Source organism: Rhinoderma darwinii, chromosome 1, assembly GCF_050947455.1.
Source record: "Rhinoderma darwinii isolate aRhiDar2 chromosome 1, aRhiDar2.hap1, whole genome shotgun sequence".
In the NCBI taxonomy this organism is placed as follows: Eukaryota; Metazoa; Chordata; class Amphibia; order Anura; family Rhinodermatidae; genus Rhinoderma; species Rhinoderma darwinii.
The window spans coordinates 177,365,018-177,385,441 of record NC_134687.1 but is presented as its reverse complement, the minus strand read 5'-3'; the positions used below and the strand labels follow the sequence as shown (position 1 = coordinate 177,385,441).

The 20,424-nt window shown below is 40.7% G+C and overlaps 1 protein-coding gene across 3 annotated transcripts in view; it reads right to left on the bottom strand.

Moving 5' to 3' along the window:
* LOC142738407 (sodium/hydrogen exchanger 9B2-like) overlaps window positions 1–20,424 on the bottom strand; it is a 100,078-nt gene that overhangs the window by 73,337 nt on the left and 6,317 nt on the right. For 2 of the 3 annotated variants that reach the window (XM_075849760.1, XM_075849759.1), the window contains exon 2: window positions 7,796–7,926. The exons of the other annotated variant lie outside the window; for it this stretch is intronic. In XM_075849760.1, the coding sequence (XP_075705875.1) occupies window positions 7,796–7,906 (111 nt within the window). In that variant the 5' untranslated portion in view covers window positions 7,907–7,926. The remainder of the gene's footprint in view (window positions 1–7,795; window positions 7,927–20,424) is intronic. 3 annotated transcript variants of the gene reach the window in all.

The following is a 20,424-nucleotide window of genomic DNA, read 5'->3' as shown; positions in this document are numbered from 1 at the left end:
TGCCCCCAGTCTGAGGATGTCACGCGACTGACTGAAAGACAATTCATCACTCGCATTCCCCCAACACCAACTTGAAGTAACCCCCAGAAAAAGTGCCGCGTCTGCAGAAAAGACGGGCACCACAAAGATTCCCGATATTTCTGTCCCTCCTGTCCCTCGGAACCAGGCCTGTGCATTCTCCCATGTTTTAAAAAATACCACACTGTTCTGAATTATTAGATTTTAGTTAATTCGTTGAAAATATATTTGCCCTACATTACGTTTTTATTTTTCCCCTGATTTTACTCCAAGGGTGAGGGAGGGAATGGGTGGGGGGTGGATGTCATGTTTGCATATTTTCTAAAGTTCATCTGCTGGAGAGCTCCATTTGCATAAACCTGCAATTTCTTATTTTAGGAAACCCAAAAAAACGTAATTCTCATTATACCCCTAGATGAATATTTTGGGATTTCTGCTTCAAGAGCAGATATTTTGGAAGTGTTATAGAAACTCTGTTGAGTTTTGTAAAACCAGCTTTGAAAAAAGATGATTTGTGAAATAAGCTTCTTCTATCGTCCGCCCTCCTACATCTCTATGTGATAATAAGGCACACATGTTTGGTATCCCCATGCTCAGGAGAAGTGGAAGAATGTGAAAGGAGATGAATTTTTTCCGTGGTCCATACTGTGTGTGAAAAATGCTGGCATAAACTAATTATTTACTACTTATTCAAGAAACTTTCAGAAGAAAACTGGACTTTCTAAAAAGATGATAAACCCCTTGTGGGTTTTATTTGTGTGAATTAAGTCATTTATGGGGTGTTTCTAATGTTTCAGCAGCATTAGGCCCCCCAGAAAACAGTATGCAGCTATAAAATCAAATGCAGAATTCCTGGACCGAAAAGGCCCAAAAGCCTCCTTTTATGCCAAGCCCTGGCACATGCCCGCACAGTGAATAAGGCACACATATTTGGTATCCCCGTGCACGGGAGAAGTGGAAGAATGTGAAAGGAAATTAATTTTGTCTGTGGGCTATACTGTGTGTGAAAAATGCTAGCATAAACAGACGCATTTGCTAAATTCTTACATTTGTTTTTACAATTTTGCCACTTTAGAGAAAAAAATAAAAATGATGTATACTGACAAATGCCATTAAAACAAAGCCCTATCTGTCCTTTGAATTTGACACTCTTTCTTAAAGAGACTCTGTCACCACAATATAAGTGCCCTATCTCCTATATAAGGAGATCGGCGCTATAATGTAGGTGACAGCAGTGCTTTTTATTTAGAAAAACAATCTATTTTAAACCACTTTATGAGCGATTTTTAGCTTTATGCTAATGAGTTTCTTAATGCCCAAGTGGGCGTGTTTTACTTTAGACCAAGTGGCCATTGTACAAAGGAGTGTGTGACCATACTGAAGTATGTCCTAACAACTGCCTCTGTACTATCAATACACAGGCTAATGTACTGGCATATAGATATGCCAGTACATTAAAGTTAAAAAAAAGAATAGTAAAAAAAATAAATAGGTAATGTTAAATTAAAAAAGAAAGACACATTTTTTTCCAATAAGCATAAGTCTCAATACATAAAATATACACATATTCGGTATCGTCGCGTAATAACACATTTATAGCGTCATTCATGTTTACGCTGTTATAAAATTAAAAAAACAGCTTTCTTTCACTTATTAATGTGAGGCAGGAGGTATTATGAATTTTGAACCTCCATGTGCCTCACATTAATAGTAATTAACCCCATCATGTTCCTCACATTAACCCAATGTTGTCCATTATGACTGAGGAATAATGGGGTTAATTACTGTTAATTGCCTCACATCAAAAAATGGAAGAACTTTTTTTTATTATTATTATTTTTGGCAAAGTACAATTTTGGTATCGAGTATCGCAATACTACACAAAGTATCGGTATCGAATTCCAAATTCTGGTATCGTGACTACCCTAATTTAGGCCACACCCTTTTACACACCACGCCACCTACTTGCATGCTATGCCATTGAATTGATATTTATTCCCTGTGCCTGCCGTCAACTACTGTATCTTATATACACCATGACACTGCCCTCCACAGCGTATATTGCCCCCCATAACTGCCCTGCACACAGTATATTGCCCCCATAACTGCCCTCCACCGGTATAATGTCCCCATAGCTACCTCTACACAGTATAATACCCCCATAACTGCTTCCATAGCTGCCCTCCACACAGTATAAAGTCCCCCATAGCTGCCCCACGCTGTATAATGCCCCACAATTGCCCCGACACAGTATAATGCCCCGATAGCTGCCCCCACACTCCCAATAGCGCCTAATAAAATATATACTCACCTTACCCCGTTCCAACGACCATGGAGGAGATCCCTCTGTTTGGCTCGCCGCTGACAGGCGCGATGACATCACTGCCTCGTGCCTCTGTGCTGAGCAGTGAGCATACGGCGATACATAGTGAATGTAGAGCAGGAACTTTACGGCTCCCTGCTCTACCATTGAATTCAACTGTATCTTAATCCTGAGGACGGAGATACAGATGAAACCGGGAAAAAATAATTGAAGAAACAAAAATGCACAAGATGACGTTGGTTAATTGCACTGAAATTCTGTTTTGGTTATTTTTCGATTAATTGCCCAGCCCTAATATATATATATTTCAGTCCCATTAGAGGATGGGTTAAAAGGTGTGAGCCATTGCAGCAGGAGTCAGCTGTATGTTACATCAGCTCCTGAACCCGCCCAATACAGCGCCATACATGTACAATGGGATGCACAAATCCATTAGTGGCAGCGCCGTATACATACGGCACAGGAATGTCACCCAGGTGTTAAAGCACAGAAATTAATTTAACCCCTATGCGCACCAGGACGCAACTGTACGTCCATGTGGCCAGTGTCTTAGAGCTGACACTCCACTGTATGCCGATCAGCGGCTTATTTCCGCTGATTTCGGCAATTAACCCCTTGATTGCGGTGATCGATTGCAATCACCGCATTCAGGGGTTTCTAGCTCATCGGCAGACCTCACGATGAAATCGTGATGTTTGCAGATGGCTAGCATGGCGATCGGAGGCCAAGTAATGGCCTCCGTGTCTGCCATGTACGGAAGCCTATCAGGATCAGCCTCCTGATAGACTTCCTGTCAGAGTGACAGGCCGTCACTGCCGTTCGCGATGCACACTGTTGATGACAGTGTCTGTGACAGTGTCGGCAACAGTGTGCATCGGGAACAGGGAGGTCAGCTGTCCCTGACAGCTGACACTCCACTGTTGCCGATCAGCGGCTCATTGCCGCTGATTTCGGCAATTAACCAGTTATATGCGGGGCTCGATTGCGATCTCCGCATGTACAGGGTTTGTAGCACATCAGCATCCCCCATGCAATTGTGGGGGCTGCTGATGCTTGTGATGGCACCCGGGGGCCAGACAACGGCCTCCGGGTCTGCCATGTATGGAAGCCTATGAGGATCAGCCTCTGCTGGTCCTCGTAGACTAACTGTCAGAGTGACTGTGACGTCACACTGACAGTTGGAAAACGTTACACTACCTAGGTAGTGTAATGTATTCTAGCAGCGATCAGAGCTGCAGGTAAAAAAAGAAAGTGTAAAAAGTAAAGAAAAAATTAAAAATAAGTTAATAAAAATGTTTTACAAAAGTGTAAAAATAAAAGATTTTTTTTTCCTATAATAAGTCTCTTATTATAGGGAAAAAATGAAACCGTTAAACAACAGTATCACCGCGTTCGTAATGACCCAATCTATAAAACTATAATGTTATTATTACCGCACGGTGAATGCCGCAAAAAAACAAACTAAAAACAATGCCAGAATCATTATTTTTTGGTCACCACCCCTCCTAAAACATAGAATAAAAAGTGATCAAAAAGTCGCCTGTACCCGAAAATAGTACCAATAAAAACTACAACCCGTCCCGCAATAAACAAGCCCTTACACCGCTTTTTTGACTGAAAAATAAAAAAGTTACGGCTTTCAGAATATGGTGACACAGAAAATAAATTATTTTATAAAGAAGTGTTTTTATTGTGCAAACGCTGCAAAACATAAAAAACTATATACATATGATATCTCCGTAATCGTACCGACCCGCAGAGTAAAGTAAAATTGTCATTTAAAGCGCATTATGAACGCCGTAAGAAATAAAGAATTTAGAACGTCAAAATCACTGTTTTTGGACACCAAAGCTCAAAATAAAATGTAACAAAAAGTGATCAAAAATTTGCATGTACCAAAAAATGGTACCAATAAAAACTACAGCTCGTCCTGCCCAAAAAAAGCCCTCACACCCCTCAATTCATGGAAAAATAAAAAAGTTATGGCGTTTGGAAGGCGGGGAGTGAAAAAATAAAATGGAAAAGCAAAAAAGGATCAGTCCTGCAAAGGTTAATTAATTTCTATTAACAAAAAATAAATTATTACCACATGTGGGGTATTGTCATACTCGGGAGAGATTGCGTTACAAATTTAGGGCGACTTTTTCTCCTTTATCCCTTGTGAAAATGAAAAAATTCAACATTTTAGTGGACAAAAATGTTTATATTCATTTTCACGGCCTAATTCTACTAAATTCTGCAAAAGACCTGTGTGGTATAAATGCTTACTATACCCCTAGATAAATTCCTTGAGGGGTGTAGTTTCCCAAATGGGGTCACTTTTGGGGTGTTTCCACTATTTTGTTCCCTCCAGGGGGTTGCAATCGCGACATGGCACTAAAAAACAATCCAGCAAAATCTGCGCTCCAAAATCCAAATGGCGCTCCCTCCCTTCTGAGCGCTGACGTGGGTCCAAACAGCAGTTTATTACCACATATGGGGTATTTCCGTAATCGGGAGAAGATGCTTTACAAATGTTGGGGTGCATTTTCTTCTTTATTCCTTGTAAATATTAAAAATGTCTATGTTATTTCAGAAAAAAAGTCGATTTACATTTTCACAGACTAGCTCCAATAAATATAGCAAAATACCTGTGGGGTCAAAGTGCTAACTATACCCCTAGATAAATTAAATTCCTTGAGGGGTCTAGTTTCCAAAACGGGGTCACTTTTGGGGAGTTTCCACTGTTTTGGCACCACAAGACCTCTTTAAACTCGACATGGTGCCTAAAATATAATCTAAAAATAAGCAGGCCCCAAAATCCACTAGCTGCTCCTTTGCTTCTGAGGCCGGTGTTTCGGTCCATTAGGGCACTAGGGCAACATGTGGGATATTCCTAAAAACTGCAGGACCTGGTCAATAAATATTGAGTTGTATTTCTCTGGTAAAACCTTCTGTGTTACACAAATTTTTTTATTCCGAATGAATTTCGGCAAAAAAAAGATTTGTAAATTTCCCCTCTACTTTGCTTTATTTCCTGTGAAACGCCTAAAGGGTTAAAATACTTTCTGAATGCTGTTTTGAATACTTTGAGGGGTGCAGTTTTTAAAATGGGGTGATTTATTGGGGGATTCTAATATATAAGGCCCTCAAAACCACTTCAGAACTGAACTGGCCCCTGTAAAAATAGACTTTTGAAATTTTCTTGAAAATGTGAGAAATTGCTGCTAAAGTTCTAAGCCTTGTAACGTCGTAGAAAAATAAAAGGATGTTCAAAAAACAATGCAAATATAAAGTAGACATATGGGAAATGGTAACTACTGACTAGTTTGTGTGGTATTACTATCTGTTTTACAAGCAGATACGTTTAAATTTAGAAAAATTCACATTTTTGCAAATTTTCTCAAAATTTTGGTGTTTTTCACGAATAAATATTGAATTTATCGATCACATTTTTTCACTATCATAAAGTACAATATGTCACGAGAAAACAATCTCAGAATCGCTTGGATAGGTAAAGGCATTCCGGAGTTATTATCACATAAATTAACACGTCAGATTTGAAAAAAATCGGCTGTGCCACAAGGCCAAAACAGGCTGCGTCCTAAAGGGGTTTATACTTTTAATATACAATAGTATTGGGACACCTCTTAATCATTGAATTCAGGTGTTTCATTCAGTACCATTGCCACAGGTGTATAATATCAAGCATCTATCTAGTCGTGCAGTCTGCCTTTACAAACATTTGTGAAAAGAATGGGTCATTCTAAAGAGATCACTGAATTTAAGCGTGGTACTGTAATAGGATATCACCATTGTAACAAGTTAGTTCGGAATATTTCTTCCCTCCTAGATATTCCACGACCAACTGTGATTGGTATTAAAGTGTCTAGGAACCACAGTCGCTCCACATGAAGTTACAGAGCGGGGTCGCCGACTGCTGCGGCGCATAGTGAATAAAGCTTCCTAAAGTTCTGTTGACTCAATAACTGCAGAGTACCCACTTTCTTGGCATTATCAGCACAAAAACTGTGCGCTGGGAGCTTCGTGGCATAGGTTTCCATGGCCGAGCGGCTGCATGCGAGCCTTACATCACCAAGCTCAATGACAAGCGTCAGATGGAGTTGTGTAAGGGTATGTGCACACGATAGCAGGCATTTACGTCTGAAAAAATAGACTGTTTTCAGGAGAAAACAGCTGCCTCGTTTCAGTCGTAAATGCTCCTCCTCGCATTTTGCGAGGCTTCTTTGACAGCCGTAAATTTTGAGCTGCTCTTCATTGAGTTCAATGAAGAACGGCTCAAATTACGTCTGAAAGAAGTGTCCTGCACTTCTTTTGCCGAGGCTGTATTTTTACGCGTCGTCGTTTGACAGCTGTCAAACGACGACACGTAAATGACAGGTTGTCTGCACAGTACGTCGGGAAACCCATTCAAATGAATGGGCAGATGTTTGCTGACGTATTGTAGCCCTATTTTCAAACGTAAAATGAGGCATAATACGCCTCGTTTACGTCTGAAAATAGGTCGTGTGAACCCAGCCTTAAGCACGCCGCCACTGGACTCTGGAGCAGTGGTAACGTGTTCTGTGGAGTGATAAATCTCGCTTCTTTATCTGGCAGTCTGATGGGCCGGTCTGGGTTTGGTGAATGCCAGGGGAACGTTACCTGGCTGACTGTATTGTGCCAACTGTAAAGTTTGCTGGAGGAGCGATACTGCTATGGGGTTGTTTTTCAGGAGTTACTTAGTTTTACTGAAGGAAAATCTTAATGCTTCAACACACCAAGACATTTTGGACAACTGTAGCTTCCAACTTTGTGGAAACAGTTTGGGGAAGGCCCTTTTCTGTTGCAGCATGACTGTGCCCCAGTGCAGAAAGCAAGGTCCGTAAAGGCATGGCTGGGTGAGTTTAGTGTGGAAGAACTTAATTTGCCTACACAGAGCCCTGACCTCAACCCCATGGAACAGCTTTGGCATAAACAAGAACGAAGATTGCGAGTCAGGCCCTCTCGTCCAACATCAGTGTCTGACCTTTACAAATGATCTTCTGGAAGAATGGGCAAAAAATTCCCACAGACACACTTAAAAACCTTGTAGATAGCCTTCCAAGAAGAGTAGAAGCTGCAAAAGGGGGGACCAACTCCATATTAATGCCTATGGATTTAGAATGGGATATCATAAAAGCTTCTGTGGTTGTAATTAGTAGGTGTCCCAATACCTTTGTCTATATAGTGTTTTTCTGTAGTGTGTGTGTGTGTGTGTGTGTGTGTGTATATATATATATTTATTTCGTTTTGGATATATAGGGGAGGGATACAAAGCAAGGGGGGTTGGGTGAAATTGAACATTTCTTGCAAACATCAGAAAACATAAAAAACATGAAACAATTGTCTTTGTCGAAGAATTCAAGATTAAATGATACATCTGACACACACACACACACACACACACACACACAATTATTGCCCTATAGTTACCTTATTTTTGTGTTCTGTGGCGTTGGATTCTGTGTTTGTACAAGGGTCGCGCTCAGACGCAGTGTCTTTGTGTTCTCCTGTTTTTTCATTTTCATTGTACTGTTCATCCATCTTCAGAAACCAGGCAAGATCTATAAAGTCAGTAATAAGAAAGAGAAAACCATCCATGATGTTTACATTTTACAAGTCGCATTTTAACACCAATAGGTGCATGAATAATGTCACACAAGACTTTAACCCCTTAAGGACACAGCCTGTTTTCGCCTTATGGACCAGGCCATTTCTTTCAAAACTCACGTGTCACTTTATCTGGTAATAACTTCGGAATGCTTTCACCTATCCATGCGATTCTGAGATTGTTTTCTCGTGACACATTGGACTTTAAGTTAGTGGTAAAATGTGGTCGATACATTCACTGTTTATTTGTAAAAAAAACACCAAAATATAGAGAAAATTTGTAAAAATTAGCATTTTTCTAAATTTAAATGTATCTGCTTGTAAGACAGATAGTTATACCACACAAAATAGTTACTAGTTCACATGTCCCATATGTCTACTTTATGTTGGCATCGTTTTTTGAACATTCTTTTCTTTTTCTAGGACGTTACAAGGCTTAGAACTTTAGAAGCAATTCCTCACAAATTTCAAGAAAATTTCAAAAGGCTATTTTTTTCGGGACAAGTTCAGTTCTAAAGTGACTTTGATGGCCTTATATATTAGAAACCCCCAATAAGTCACCCCATTTTAAAAACCTAACTACTCAAAGTATTAAAAACAGCTTTTAGAAAGTTTCTTAACCCTTTAGGTGCTTCACAGGAATTACAGCAATGTGGAGGTGAAATTTACACATTTCATTTTTTTTTGCAAAAAATCAGTTTTAATCCATTTTTTTCTGTAAATTATTGCCCAGGTTCTGCAGTTTTTAGAAATATCCCACATGTGGCCCTAGAGTGGTAATGGACTGAAGCACATGCCTCAGAAGTAAAGGAACACTTAGTGGATTTAGGGGCCTCCTTTTTATTAAAATATATTTTAGGCACCATGTCAGGTTTGAAGAGGTCTTGTGGTGCCAAAACAGTAGAAACCCCCCACGAGTGACCCCATTTAGGAAGCTACGCCCCTCAAGGAAATTATCTAGGGGTATAGTGAGCATTTTGTCCCCACAGTTTTTTTGCAGAAATTATTGGAAATAGGCCGTGAAAATGAAAATCTACATTTTTCTCAATAAAATATAGGTTTAGCTAATTTCTTTCTCATTTCCACGAGAACTAAAGCAGAAAAAACACCCCAGCATTTGTAGAGCAGTTTCTCCTGAGTAAAACAGTACCCCACATGTGGTCATAAACGGCTGTGTGGACACACGGCAGGGCTCAGAATGGAATGAGCGCCATTTGACTGAGCTCAAATTTAGCAGGAATGGTTTGCGGAGGCCAGGACGCATTTGCAAAGCCCCTGAGGGGACAAAACAGTGGAAACCCCCCAAAAGTGACCCCATTTAGGAAACTACACCCTCAAGGAACTTCTCTAAGGGTAAAGTTAGCATTTTGACCCCACAGGTTTTTTGCAGACATTATTGGAAGTAGGCCGTAAAAAGGAAATCTAAATTTTTTTCAATAAAATGTAGGTTTAGCTAATTTTTTTTAATTTCCACGAGAAATAAAGCAGAAAAAGCACCCCAGCATTTGTAGAGCAGTTTCTCCTGAGTAAAACAGTACCCCACGTCTGGTCATAAACGGCTGTTTGGACACACGGCAGTGCTCGGAAGGGAAGAAGTGCTATTTGGCATTCAGATTTTGCTGGATTGGTTTGTGGAGGCCATGTCGCCTTTGCAAAGTCCCTGAGGGACAAAAACTGTGGACAACCCCCAGAAGTGACCCCAGCCCTAAAAAGAATTTGTCTAGGGGTATAGTGAGCATTTTGATCCCATAGGTTTTTTTAAAAAATGATTTTGTTTTTGTGTCACCATATTCTAAGAGCCACAACTTTTTTATTTTTCTATCAGGAAAGCTGTGTGAGGGCTTCTTTTTTGCGGAACAAACTGTAGTTTATATCGGTACAATTTTTGGGTACATGCGACTTTTTGATCCCTATTTATGCAATTATTTGGGAGCTGAAGTGACTAAAAATAGCGATATAGTTATAATTATTATAGCGGTATAGTTTTTTAATTATTTTTTTTATGGTGGTCACCGTGTGGGATAAATTACATTATATGTTTATAGTTCAGGCCGTTACGGACGCGGTGATACCAATTATGCATAGTTTATTTTTTTCTAATAATAAAGCACTTTATAAAGGGAAAAAAGACGATTTTTCAATTTTATTATTTTGACATTTTACTTTTGTACATTTTTTGTAACTTTTTTTTTTTTTAGTCTTACTAGGGACTTGAGGATCCAACTGTTGGATCGTTGTTATAATACCCTGCAATACTTATGTATTGCAGGGTATTATACCTGTCAGTTTCACACTGACAGGAGGCATATTAGGTCCTGCCTCTGGCAGGACTTAATCGCCTTCAATAGATGGCAGACCCGAAGCATTTGTCAGGCTTCTGGTTGCCATAGCAATCGCCCGCCCCGCAAAAATCGGCCCCCGCAATCGGTGGCGCTCACTATTGACTGCCGCAATTAAGGGGTTAATCGGTTCGGATCACCGCTGTGATCCGAACTGATGTTTTCTCCCAGTACTAAGGCTGCTAGTAGCAGTCTGTACTGGGAGATGCCGGGCTGCGGGAAGTGTCTGTGTGCTCTGTTAGGCGCACACGTAGATTAACGGGCTGCAGGCACAAGGACCAGCTCTGCAGCCCGTTAGTCTACGTGGGGTGGTCGGGAAGGGGTTAAGGAATGACCCTGTCCGGCCTGCACATTTGGATAGCACGTAAGCGTTATACATTGCCTTCTGTACCATGTGCACGGCCACCTTTTTGTAAATTTTTATCCCATACCTTGCCCTCTTACTGGGCAGGTATTGGTGGACTTTTAGCCCACCATTAAAATGTACAAGGGACTCGTCTATTACAATGTTCTTTTGGGGGTATACGCTTCTTGAAATTTGGTGCAGAAATTATTAATTACTTGTGTTTTTTTTTTCCGGTCCCTAGGTTGCCGGTTTCACTCCCCACCATGTCTCAGGGTATGTGCAAATTGTTAATTTGTGTACCGTTTGTCTATGGCCCAATATACCTTTTACTTCCTTGGGTATATGACCATAGAACTGCATTTGACATTTGGGACATTTTCTATTATGCATTACCTGTTCTCAATTAACCCCTTCAGGACGCAGCCTGTTTTGGCCTTGTGGCACAGTCGATATTTTCAAATCGGACATGTGTCACTTTATGTGGTAATAACTCCGGAATGCTTCTACCTATCCAAGTGATTCTGAGACTGTTTTCTCATGACATATTGTACTTTATGATAATGGAAAAATGTGGTTGATAAATTCAATATTTATTCGTGAAAAACACCAAAATTTTTAGAAAATGTGCATTTTTCTAAATTTAAATGTATCTGCTTGTAAAACAGATAGTAATACCACACAAAATAGTCACTAGTTACCATTTCCCATATGTCTACTTTATATTTGCATCGTTTTTTGAACATCCTTTTATTTTTCTAGGACGTTACAAGGTTTAGAACTTTAGCAGCAATTTCTCACATTTTCAAGAAAATTTCAAAAGGCTATTTTTACAGGTACCAGTTTACTTCTGAAGTGGTTTTGAGGACCTCATATATTAGAATCCCCCAATAAATTACCCCATTTTAAAAACTGCACCCCTCAAAGTATTCAAAACAGCATTCAGAAAGTTTCTTAACCCTTTAGGAGTTTCACAGGAAATAAAGCAAAGTAGAGGGGAAATGTACAAATTTCTTTTTTTTTTTGTTGTCGAAATTCATTTGTAATAAAAAAAAATCTGTAACACAGAAGGTTTTACCAGAGAAACGCAACTCAATATTTATTGCCCAGGACCTGCAGTTTTTAGGAATATCCCACATGTTGCCCTAGTGCCCTAATGGACCGAAACACAGGCCTCAGAAGCAAAAGAGCACCTACAGGATTTTGGGGCCTGCTTATTTTTAGATTATATTTTAGGCACCATGTCAGGTTTGAAGAGGTCTTGTGGTGCCAAAACAGTGGAAACTCCCCAAAAGTGACCCCATTTTGGAAACTAGACCCCTCAAGGAATTTATCTAGGGGTATAGTTAGAACTTTGACCCCACAGGTATTTTGCTATATTTATTGGAGTTAGTCTGTGAAAATTAAAATCTACTTTTTTTCTGAAAAAACATAGACATTTGTAATATTTACAAGGAATAAAGAAGAAAATGCACCCCAACATTTGTAAAGCATCTTCTCCCGATTACGGAAATATGCCACATGTGGTAATAAACTGATGTTTGGACACACAGCAGGGCTCAGAAGGGGGGGCGCCATTTGGATTTTGGAGCGCAGATTTTGCTGAATTGGTTTTTAGTTCCATGTCGCGATTGCAACGCCCTAGAGAGAACATAACAGTGGAAACACCCCAAAAGTGACCCCATTTGGGAAACTACACCCCTCAAGGAATTTATCTAGGGGTATAGTAAGCATTTATACCACACAGGTCTTTTGCAGAATTTAGTAGAATTAGGCCGTGAAAATGAATATAAACATTTTTGTCCACTAAAATGTTGAATTTTTTCATTTTCACAAGGGATAAAGGAGAAAAAGTCGCCCTAAATTTGTAAGGCAATCTCTCCCGAGTATGACAATAACCCACATGTGGTAATAATAATTTTTTTTAAATAGAAATTAATTAACCTTTGCAGGACTGATCCTTTTTTGAATTTCCATTTTAGTTTTTCACTCCCCGCCTTCCAAACGCCATAACTTTTTTATTTTTCCATGAATTGAGCGGTGTGAGGGCTTATTTTTGGCAGGACGAGCTGTAGTTTTTATTGGTACCATTTTTTGGAACATACAACTTCTTGATCACTTTTTATTACATTTTATTTAGAGCTTTGGTGACCAAAAAACATTGATTTTGGCGTTTTAAATTCTTTATTTCTTACAGCGTTCATAATGCGCTATAAATGACAATTTTACTTTATTCTGCGGGTCGGTACGATTACGGCGATACCATATGTATATAGGTTTTTTTATGTTTTGCACAATAAAATCACTTCTTTATGAAATAATTTATTTTCTGTGTCACCATATTCTGAGAGCCGTAACTTTTTTATTTTTCAGTCAAAAAAGCTGTGTAACGGCTTGTTTTTTGCGGGACGGGTTGTAGTTTTTATTGGTACTATTTTCGGGCACATGTGGCTTTTTGATCACTTTTTATTCTATATTTTGGGAGGGGTGGTGACCAAAAAATAGTGATTCTGGCATTGTTTTTAACTTGTTTTTTTGCGGCGTTCACCGTGCGGTAAAAATAACATTATAGTTTTATAGATTGGGTCGTTACAAACGCGGTGATACCAAAATATGTGTACTGTTTATTAACGTTTTAATTTTGTCCCTATAATAAGGGACTTATTATTAGGAAAAAAAAATATTTTATTTTTACACATTTGTAAAACATTTTTATTAACTTTTTTTTACACATTCTTTTTTTACCTGAAGCTCTGATCGCTGCTAGAATATATTACACTACCTAGGTAGTGTAATGTCTTCCAACTGTCAGTGTGACGTCACAGAGGCTGGTCCTCATAGGCTTCCGTACATGGCAGACCCGGGTGCTATCACAAGCATCAGCAGCCCCCACAATTGCATGGGGCCTGCTGATGTGCTACAAACCCCCTACATGCGGAGATCGCAATCGAGCCCCGCATTTAACGGGTTCATTGCCGAAATCAGCGGCAATGAGACACTGATCGGCAACAGTGGAGTGTTCCCGATGTACACTGTCACAGACACTGTCACCGACAGTGTGCATCGCGAACGGCAGTGACGTCCTCTCACTCTGACAGGAAGCCTATCAGGACCTGCTTCCTTATAGACTTTCATACATGGCAGACACGGAGGCCATTCCTTGGCCTCCGGTCGCCATGCTAGCCATCTGCAAACCTCACGATTTCATTGTGAGGTCTGCCGATGCACTAGAAACCCCTAAAATTCAGTGATTGCAATCTATTACCACAATTAAGGGGTTAATTGACTAAATCAGCGGAAATAAGCCGCTGATCGGCATACAGTGGAGTGTCAGCTGTCAGGGACAGCTAGCCTCCCGGTTCCCGATGCACACTATCGCCGACAGAGTGCATCGGGAACTGCGCAGTAACTGTACGTCCCCGTGCGCTAAGACACTGGCCACATGGACGTACAGTTGCGTCATGGTGCGCCTAGGGGTTAACTGGCACCCCTACCTTAGTGTATACATGAGCATATCATCTATTGTGCAATATTTATGTTTTACTGTGGGTAATTGAGTGTATTCCGACTACTTTAGGTGACTGTCTCTGCAGGTCACTGGTCTATTTCATCTGACCCTACTGTCTTTTTTTTTTGTGTATAGTCCATCTTTTTATTCCGTATTGTATTATTGTCTATTCTATCTAATAAAGATTTTCTACTTTTGCATACACTACCGTTCAAAAGTTTGGGGTCACCCAGACAATTTTGTGTTTTCCATGAAAACTCACACTTATATTTATCAAATGAGTTGCAAAATGACTAGAAAATATAGTCAAGACATTGACAAGGTTAGAAATAATGATTTTTATTTGAAATAATAATTTTCTCCTTCAAACTTTGCTTTCGTCAAAGAATGCTCCATTTGCAGCAATTACAGCATTGCAGACCTTTGGCATTCTAGCTGTTAATTTGCTTAGGTAATCGGGAGAAATTTCACCCCATGCTTCCAGAAGCCCCTCCCACCAGTTGGATTGGCTTGATGGGCACTTCTTGCGTACCATACGGTCAAGCTGCTCCCGCAAATGCTCTATGGGGTTGAGATCTGGTGACTGCGCTGGCCACTCCATTACAGATAGAATACCAGCTGCCTGCTTCTTCCCTAAATAGTTCTTGCATAATTTGGAGGTGTGCTTTGGGTCATTGTCCTGTTGTAGGATGAAATTGGCTCCAATCAAGCACTGTCCACAGGGTATGGCATGGCGTTGCAAAATGGAGTGATAGCCTTCCTTATTCAAAATCCCTTTTACCTTGTACAAATCTCCCACTTTACCAGCACCAAAGCAACCCCAGACCATCACATTACCTCCACCATGCTTGACAGATGGCGTCAGGCACTCTTCCAGCATCTTTTCAGTTGTTCTGCGTCTCACAAATATTCTTCTGTGTGATCCAAACACCTCAAACTTCGATTCGTCTGTCCATAACACTTTTTTCCAATCTTCCTCTGTCCAATGTCTGTGTGCTTTTGCCCATATTAATCTTTTCCTTTTATTAGCCAGTCTCAGATATGGCTTTTTCTTTGCCACTCTGCCCTGCAGCGGGGCCTCCCACTTCTCTTTCTACTCTGGTTAGAGCCTGTTTGTGCTGTCCTCTGAAGGGAGTAGTACACACCGTTGTAGGAAATCTTCAGTTTCTTGGCAATTTCTCGTATGGAATAGCCTTCATTTCTAAGAACAAGAATAGACTGTCGAGTTTCACATGAAAGCTCTATTTTTCTGGCCATTTGGAGAGTTTAATCGAACCCACAAATGTAATGCTCCAGATTCTCAACTAGCTCAAAGGAAGGTCAGTTTTATAGCTCCTCTAAACAGCAAAACTGTTTACAGCGGTGCTAACATAATTGCACAAGGGTTTTCAAGTGTTTTCTAATCATCCATTAGCCTTCTAACACAGTTAGCAAACACAATGTACCATTAGAACACTGGAGTGATGGTTGCTGGAAATGGGCCTCTATACACTTATGTAGATATTGCATTAAAAACCAGACGTTTGCAGCTAGAATAGTCATTTAGCACATTAACAATGTATAGAGTGTATTTCTGATTAATTTTATGTTATCTTCATTGAAAAAAACTGTGCTTTTCTTTCAAAAATAAGGACATTTCTAAGTGACCCTAAACTTTTGAACGGTAGTGTATATTTTTGCATGTTACATTTTGTTGGGGGCTTTGATTCCCTTATGGTTCGCGTCTAGGTTGTCTACTTGTAAATTGGGGACCCCTCTTTACACCATTGGTTTGGTTGGAGGTTTTTATGTGATGTTCAATGATTAATTACTGGCCTGATTTTGAATAGGCGGTCAAATGTGGGGTCATCACGGGCAGGCACTGTGCATTATTATTATAATGCAAAAATTTAAGAATAGCTTCAAAGCGAGTCCGGGGCATTGCCATGCGGTAAATTGGGGTGTTGTACAAAACATCTGTACTCGAGTATTGCCTTATCTGTGGCTTCTTTACTAGCCCCATATGCAGCACAAGGCCCCAAAATTTGAGCATCTCCGCTGCATCTACAGGGGTCCACTTGAAGGGTCTAGCATATGACGATGTGGGATTCTGGGCAATAAATTGCTGGGCATATAAATTGGTCTGGGCCACCATTAAATTCACTAAATCCTCACTGAAGAAAACCTTAAAAATTCTATTTCTGTGAACCCTTCAGTCTCCAAATGATTTCCTGAGCTACCTATGAATTCGGGGATCTGAGGCTCATAATTCTCAGGGGGTGGGTTCCACACGGGATCACTTACAGTGAAGGAAATAAGTATTTGATCCCTTGCTGATTTTGTAAGTTTGCCCACTGTCAAAGACATGAACAGTCTAGAATTTTTAGGCTAGGTTAATTTTACCAGTGAGAGATAGATTATATTAAAAAAAAAAAACAGAAAATCACATTGTCAAAATTATATATATTTATTTGCATTGTGCACAGAGAAATAAGTATTTGATCCCTTTGGCAAACAAGACTTAAAGAGGCTCTGTCACCAGATTTTGCAACCCCTATCTGCTATTGCAGCAGATAGGCGCTGCAATGTAGATTACAGTAACGTTTTTATTTTTAAAAAACGAGCATTTTTGGCCAAGTTATGACCATTTTCGTATTTATGCAAATGAGGCTTGCAAAAGTACAACTGGGCGTGTTGAAAAGTAAAAGTACAACTGGGCGTGTATTATGTGCGTACATCGGGGCGTATTTACTACTTTTACTAGCTGGGCGTTCTGATGAGAAGTATCATCCACTTCTCTTCAGAACGCCCAGCTTCTGGCAGTGCAGATCTGTGACGTCACTCACAGGTCCTGCATCGTGTCGGCACCAGAGGCTACAGTTGATTCTGCAGCAGCATCAGCATTTGCAGGTAAGTAGCTACATCGACTTACCTGCAAACGCCGATGCTGCTGCAGAATCTGTAGCCTCTGGTGCCGATGTGTCCTCGCTCGTCTGACACGATGCAGGACCTGTGAGTGACGACACAGCGTGATCTCTTGAGAACACGGCTGTGTCTGCACTGCCAGAAGCTGGGCGTTCTGAAGAGAAGTGGATGATACTTCTATACACAACGCCCAGCTAGTAAAAGTAGTAAACACGCCCCGATGTACGCACATAATACACGCCCAGTTGTACTTTTACTTTTCAACACGCCCAGTTGTACTTTTGCAAGCCTCATTTGCATAAATACGAAAATGATCATAACTTGGCCAAAAATGCTCGTTTTTTAAAAATAAAAACGTTACTGTAATCTACATTGCAGCGCCTATCTGCTGCAATAGCAGATAGGGTTGGCAAGCACAGCAGTCAGACATTTTTTGTAGTTGATGATGAGGTTTGCACATGTTAGATGGAATTTTGGCCCACTCCTCTTTGCAGATCATCTGTAAATCATTAAGATTTCGAGGCTGTCTCTTGGCAACTCGGATCTTCAGCTCCCTCCATAAGTTTTCGATGGGATTAAGGTCTGGAGACTGGCTAGGCCACTCCATGACCTTAATGTGCTTCTTTTTGAGCCACTCCTTTGTTGCCTTGGCTGTATGTTTCGGGTCATTGTCGTGCTGGAAGACCCAGCCACAAGCCATTTTTAATGTCCTGGTGGAGGGAAGGAGGTTGTCACTCAGGATTTGACGGTACATGGCTCCATCCATTCTCCCATTGATGCGGTGAAGTAGTCCTGTGCCCTTAGCAGAGAAACACCCCCAAAACATAATGTTTCCACCTCCATGCTTGACAGTGGGGACGGTGTTCTTTGGGTCATAGGCAGCATTTCTCTTCCTCCAAACACGGCGAGTTGAGTTAATGCCAAAGAGCTAAATTTTAGTCTCATCTGACCACAGCACCTTCTCCCAATCAATCTCAGAATCATCCAGATGTTCATTTGCAAACTTTAGACGGGCCTGTACATGTGCCTTCTTGAGCAGGGGGACCTTGCGGGCACTGCAGGATTTTAATCCATTACGGCGTAATGTGTTACCAATGGTTTTCTTGGTGACTGTGGTCCCAGCTGCCTTGAGATCATTTACAAGTTCCCCCCGTGTAGTTTTCGGCTGAGCTCTCTCCTTCCTCAGGATCAAGGATACCCCACGAGGTGAGATTTTGCATGGAGCCCCAGATCGATGTCGATTGACAGTCATTTTGTATGTCATCCATTTTCTTACTATTGCACCAACAGTTGTCTCCTTCTCACCCAGCGTCTTACTTATGGTTTTGTAGCCCATTCCAGCCTTGTGCAGGTCTATGATCTTGTCCCTGACATCCTTAGAAAGCTGTTTGGTCTTGCCCATGTTGTAGAGGTTAGAGTCAGACTGATTAATTGAGTCTGTGGACAGGAGTCTTTTATACAGGTGACCATTTAAGACAGCTGTCTTTAATGCAGGCACCAAGTTGATTTGGAGCGTATAACTGGTCTGGAGGAGGCTGAACTCTTAATGGTTGGTAGGGGATCAAATACTTATTTCTCTGTGCACAATGCAAATAAATATATATAATTTTGACAATGTGATTTTCTGTTTTTTTTTAAATATAATCTATCTCTCAATGGTAAAATTAACCTAGCCTAAAAATTCTAGACTGTTCATGTCTTTGACAGTGGGCAAACTTACAAAATCAGCAAGGGATCAAATACTTATTTCCTTCACTGTATCTGGCGGGTTGCCTCAGCTGATGTCCTGGGTCGCCTTTGCGGGGGTTCCTCATCACTGGATGATGATGAGGAGGAGGAGGAGGACAAGATGTATGGGGCGAATTCCTCTTCTCCCTCGCTGGCAGAATCAGTGTCAGAGGCCAGGATGGCGTATGCCTCCTCTGCTGAGTAGACCCTTTGGGATGATTGGGACATTTTTATTAGGGGAGTGTGTAGTGCTTGAACACGTGTAACACTGACTTTATTTTTACACAGGGGGTTGTGTGTGTTGTGCTTTTACACGTGTATTTCAAATTGCTGAATAAAAAAAGAAGAGAAGAAAATGGAAGTATAAAAAATTTACTGAACAAACTTCAGTAACAAAAAATTATGGCAATATAAAACGGTAAAGAATTTCCTGACTACCTGACGCTAACTAAAATTTTGTGACGTTGAATCTGCTAAAAAAAAATAGTATATAGTAGTATAAAAACCTCTGCAGTAAATTTAGGCTAAAACTATGCAATGTAAAATTTAGTGAACGAACTTCAGTAAAAAAAAAAATGTCTGTCACTAACTGTAACGCTATTAATTAGTACTAAAAAAAAACTGCAGTATAATTTTTAGACAAACTATAAAGCTACAGTAACCACTGAAACTAAATGTACCACTATATTTCAGAAAAATAACTGAGTATGAGACATATACTACAGTAAATTGACACTAACTTTAGAAAATGTGTATAGCTAAAACTACTTAAAATGTTATGAATTTTTTTTTATTATAAAACAGACGCTAACCTATACGTCCGCTACCCTAACTCCCTACCTATGCAGGTACTAGCTATCCCTAAACTACCGCTACCCTAACTCCCTACCTATGCAGGTACTACCGTGTTTCCCCGATAGTAAGACACCCCCGATTGTAAGACGTATCGGGGGTTTCAGGGGGGTCGGCTAATATAAGCCGTACCCCGTAAGTAAGACATATGTCTTACTTTCGGGGAAACACGGGGGTATTGCCGCCTCCTGCCCACTTCCACTCCCACTTAACGCCGAAGGACGGATATATCCGTCCTCAGCAGCTGCTAGTTCGCGCAGGAGGACGGATATATCCGTCCTGTGATGGCGCGGGTACTGAGACTGTACCCACGCGATCAGCGGCAGGAGCACGGCTGTTATACACAGCCTGGCTCCTGCTGCAACTGCCGGAATCGAAGCGCGCGCCGATTCCGGCAGTTTAACCCATTAAATGCCGCTGTCAATAGTGACAGCGGCATTTAATGTGTTTGACAGAGGGGGGAGCTCCCTCTGTCACCCGATCGGCGCCCCCGCAAACAAATCGCGGGTCGCCGTCGGGTTTCCATGACAGCCGGGGGTCTAACAAAGACCCCCAGGTCTGCCTTCAGCATCTGCCTGTTAGGCGATGCCGGAGGCATGACCTAATAGGTTGCCTGTCAGTTTTACACTGACAGGCAATAATTATTCGGTATACTAAGTATACCAAAGCATTATATATGCGATCGGCACATCGCATAGTGAAGTCCCCTGGTGGGACAAAAAAAAAAAATGTAAAACAGTTAAATAAAGTTTGTGAAAAAAAAATAAATTATAATTCG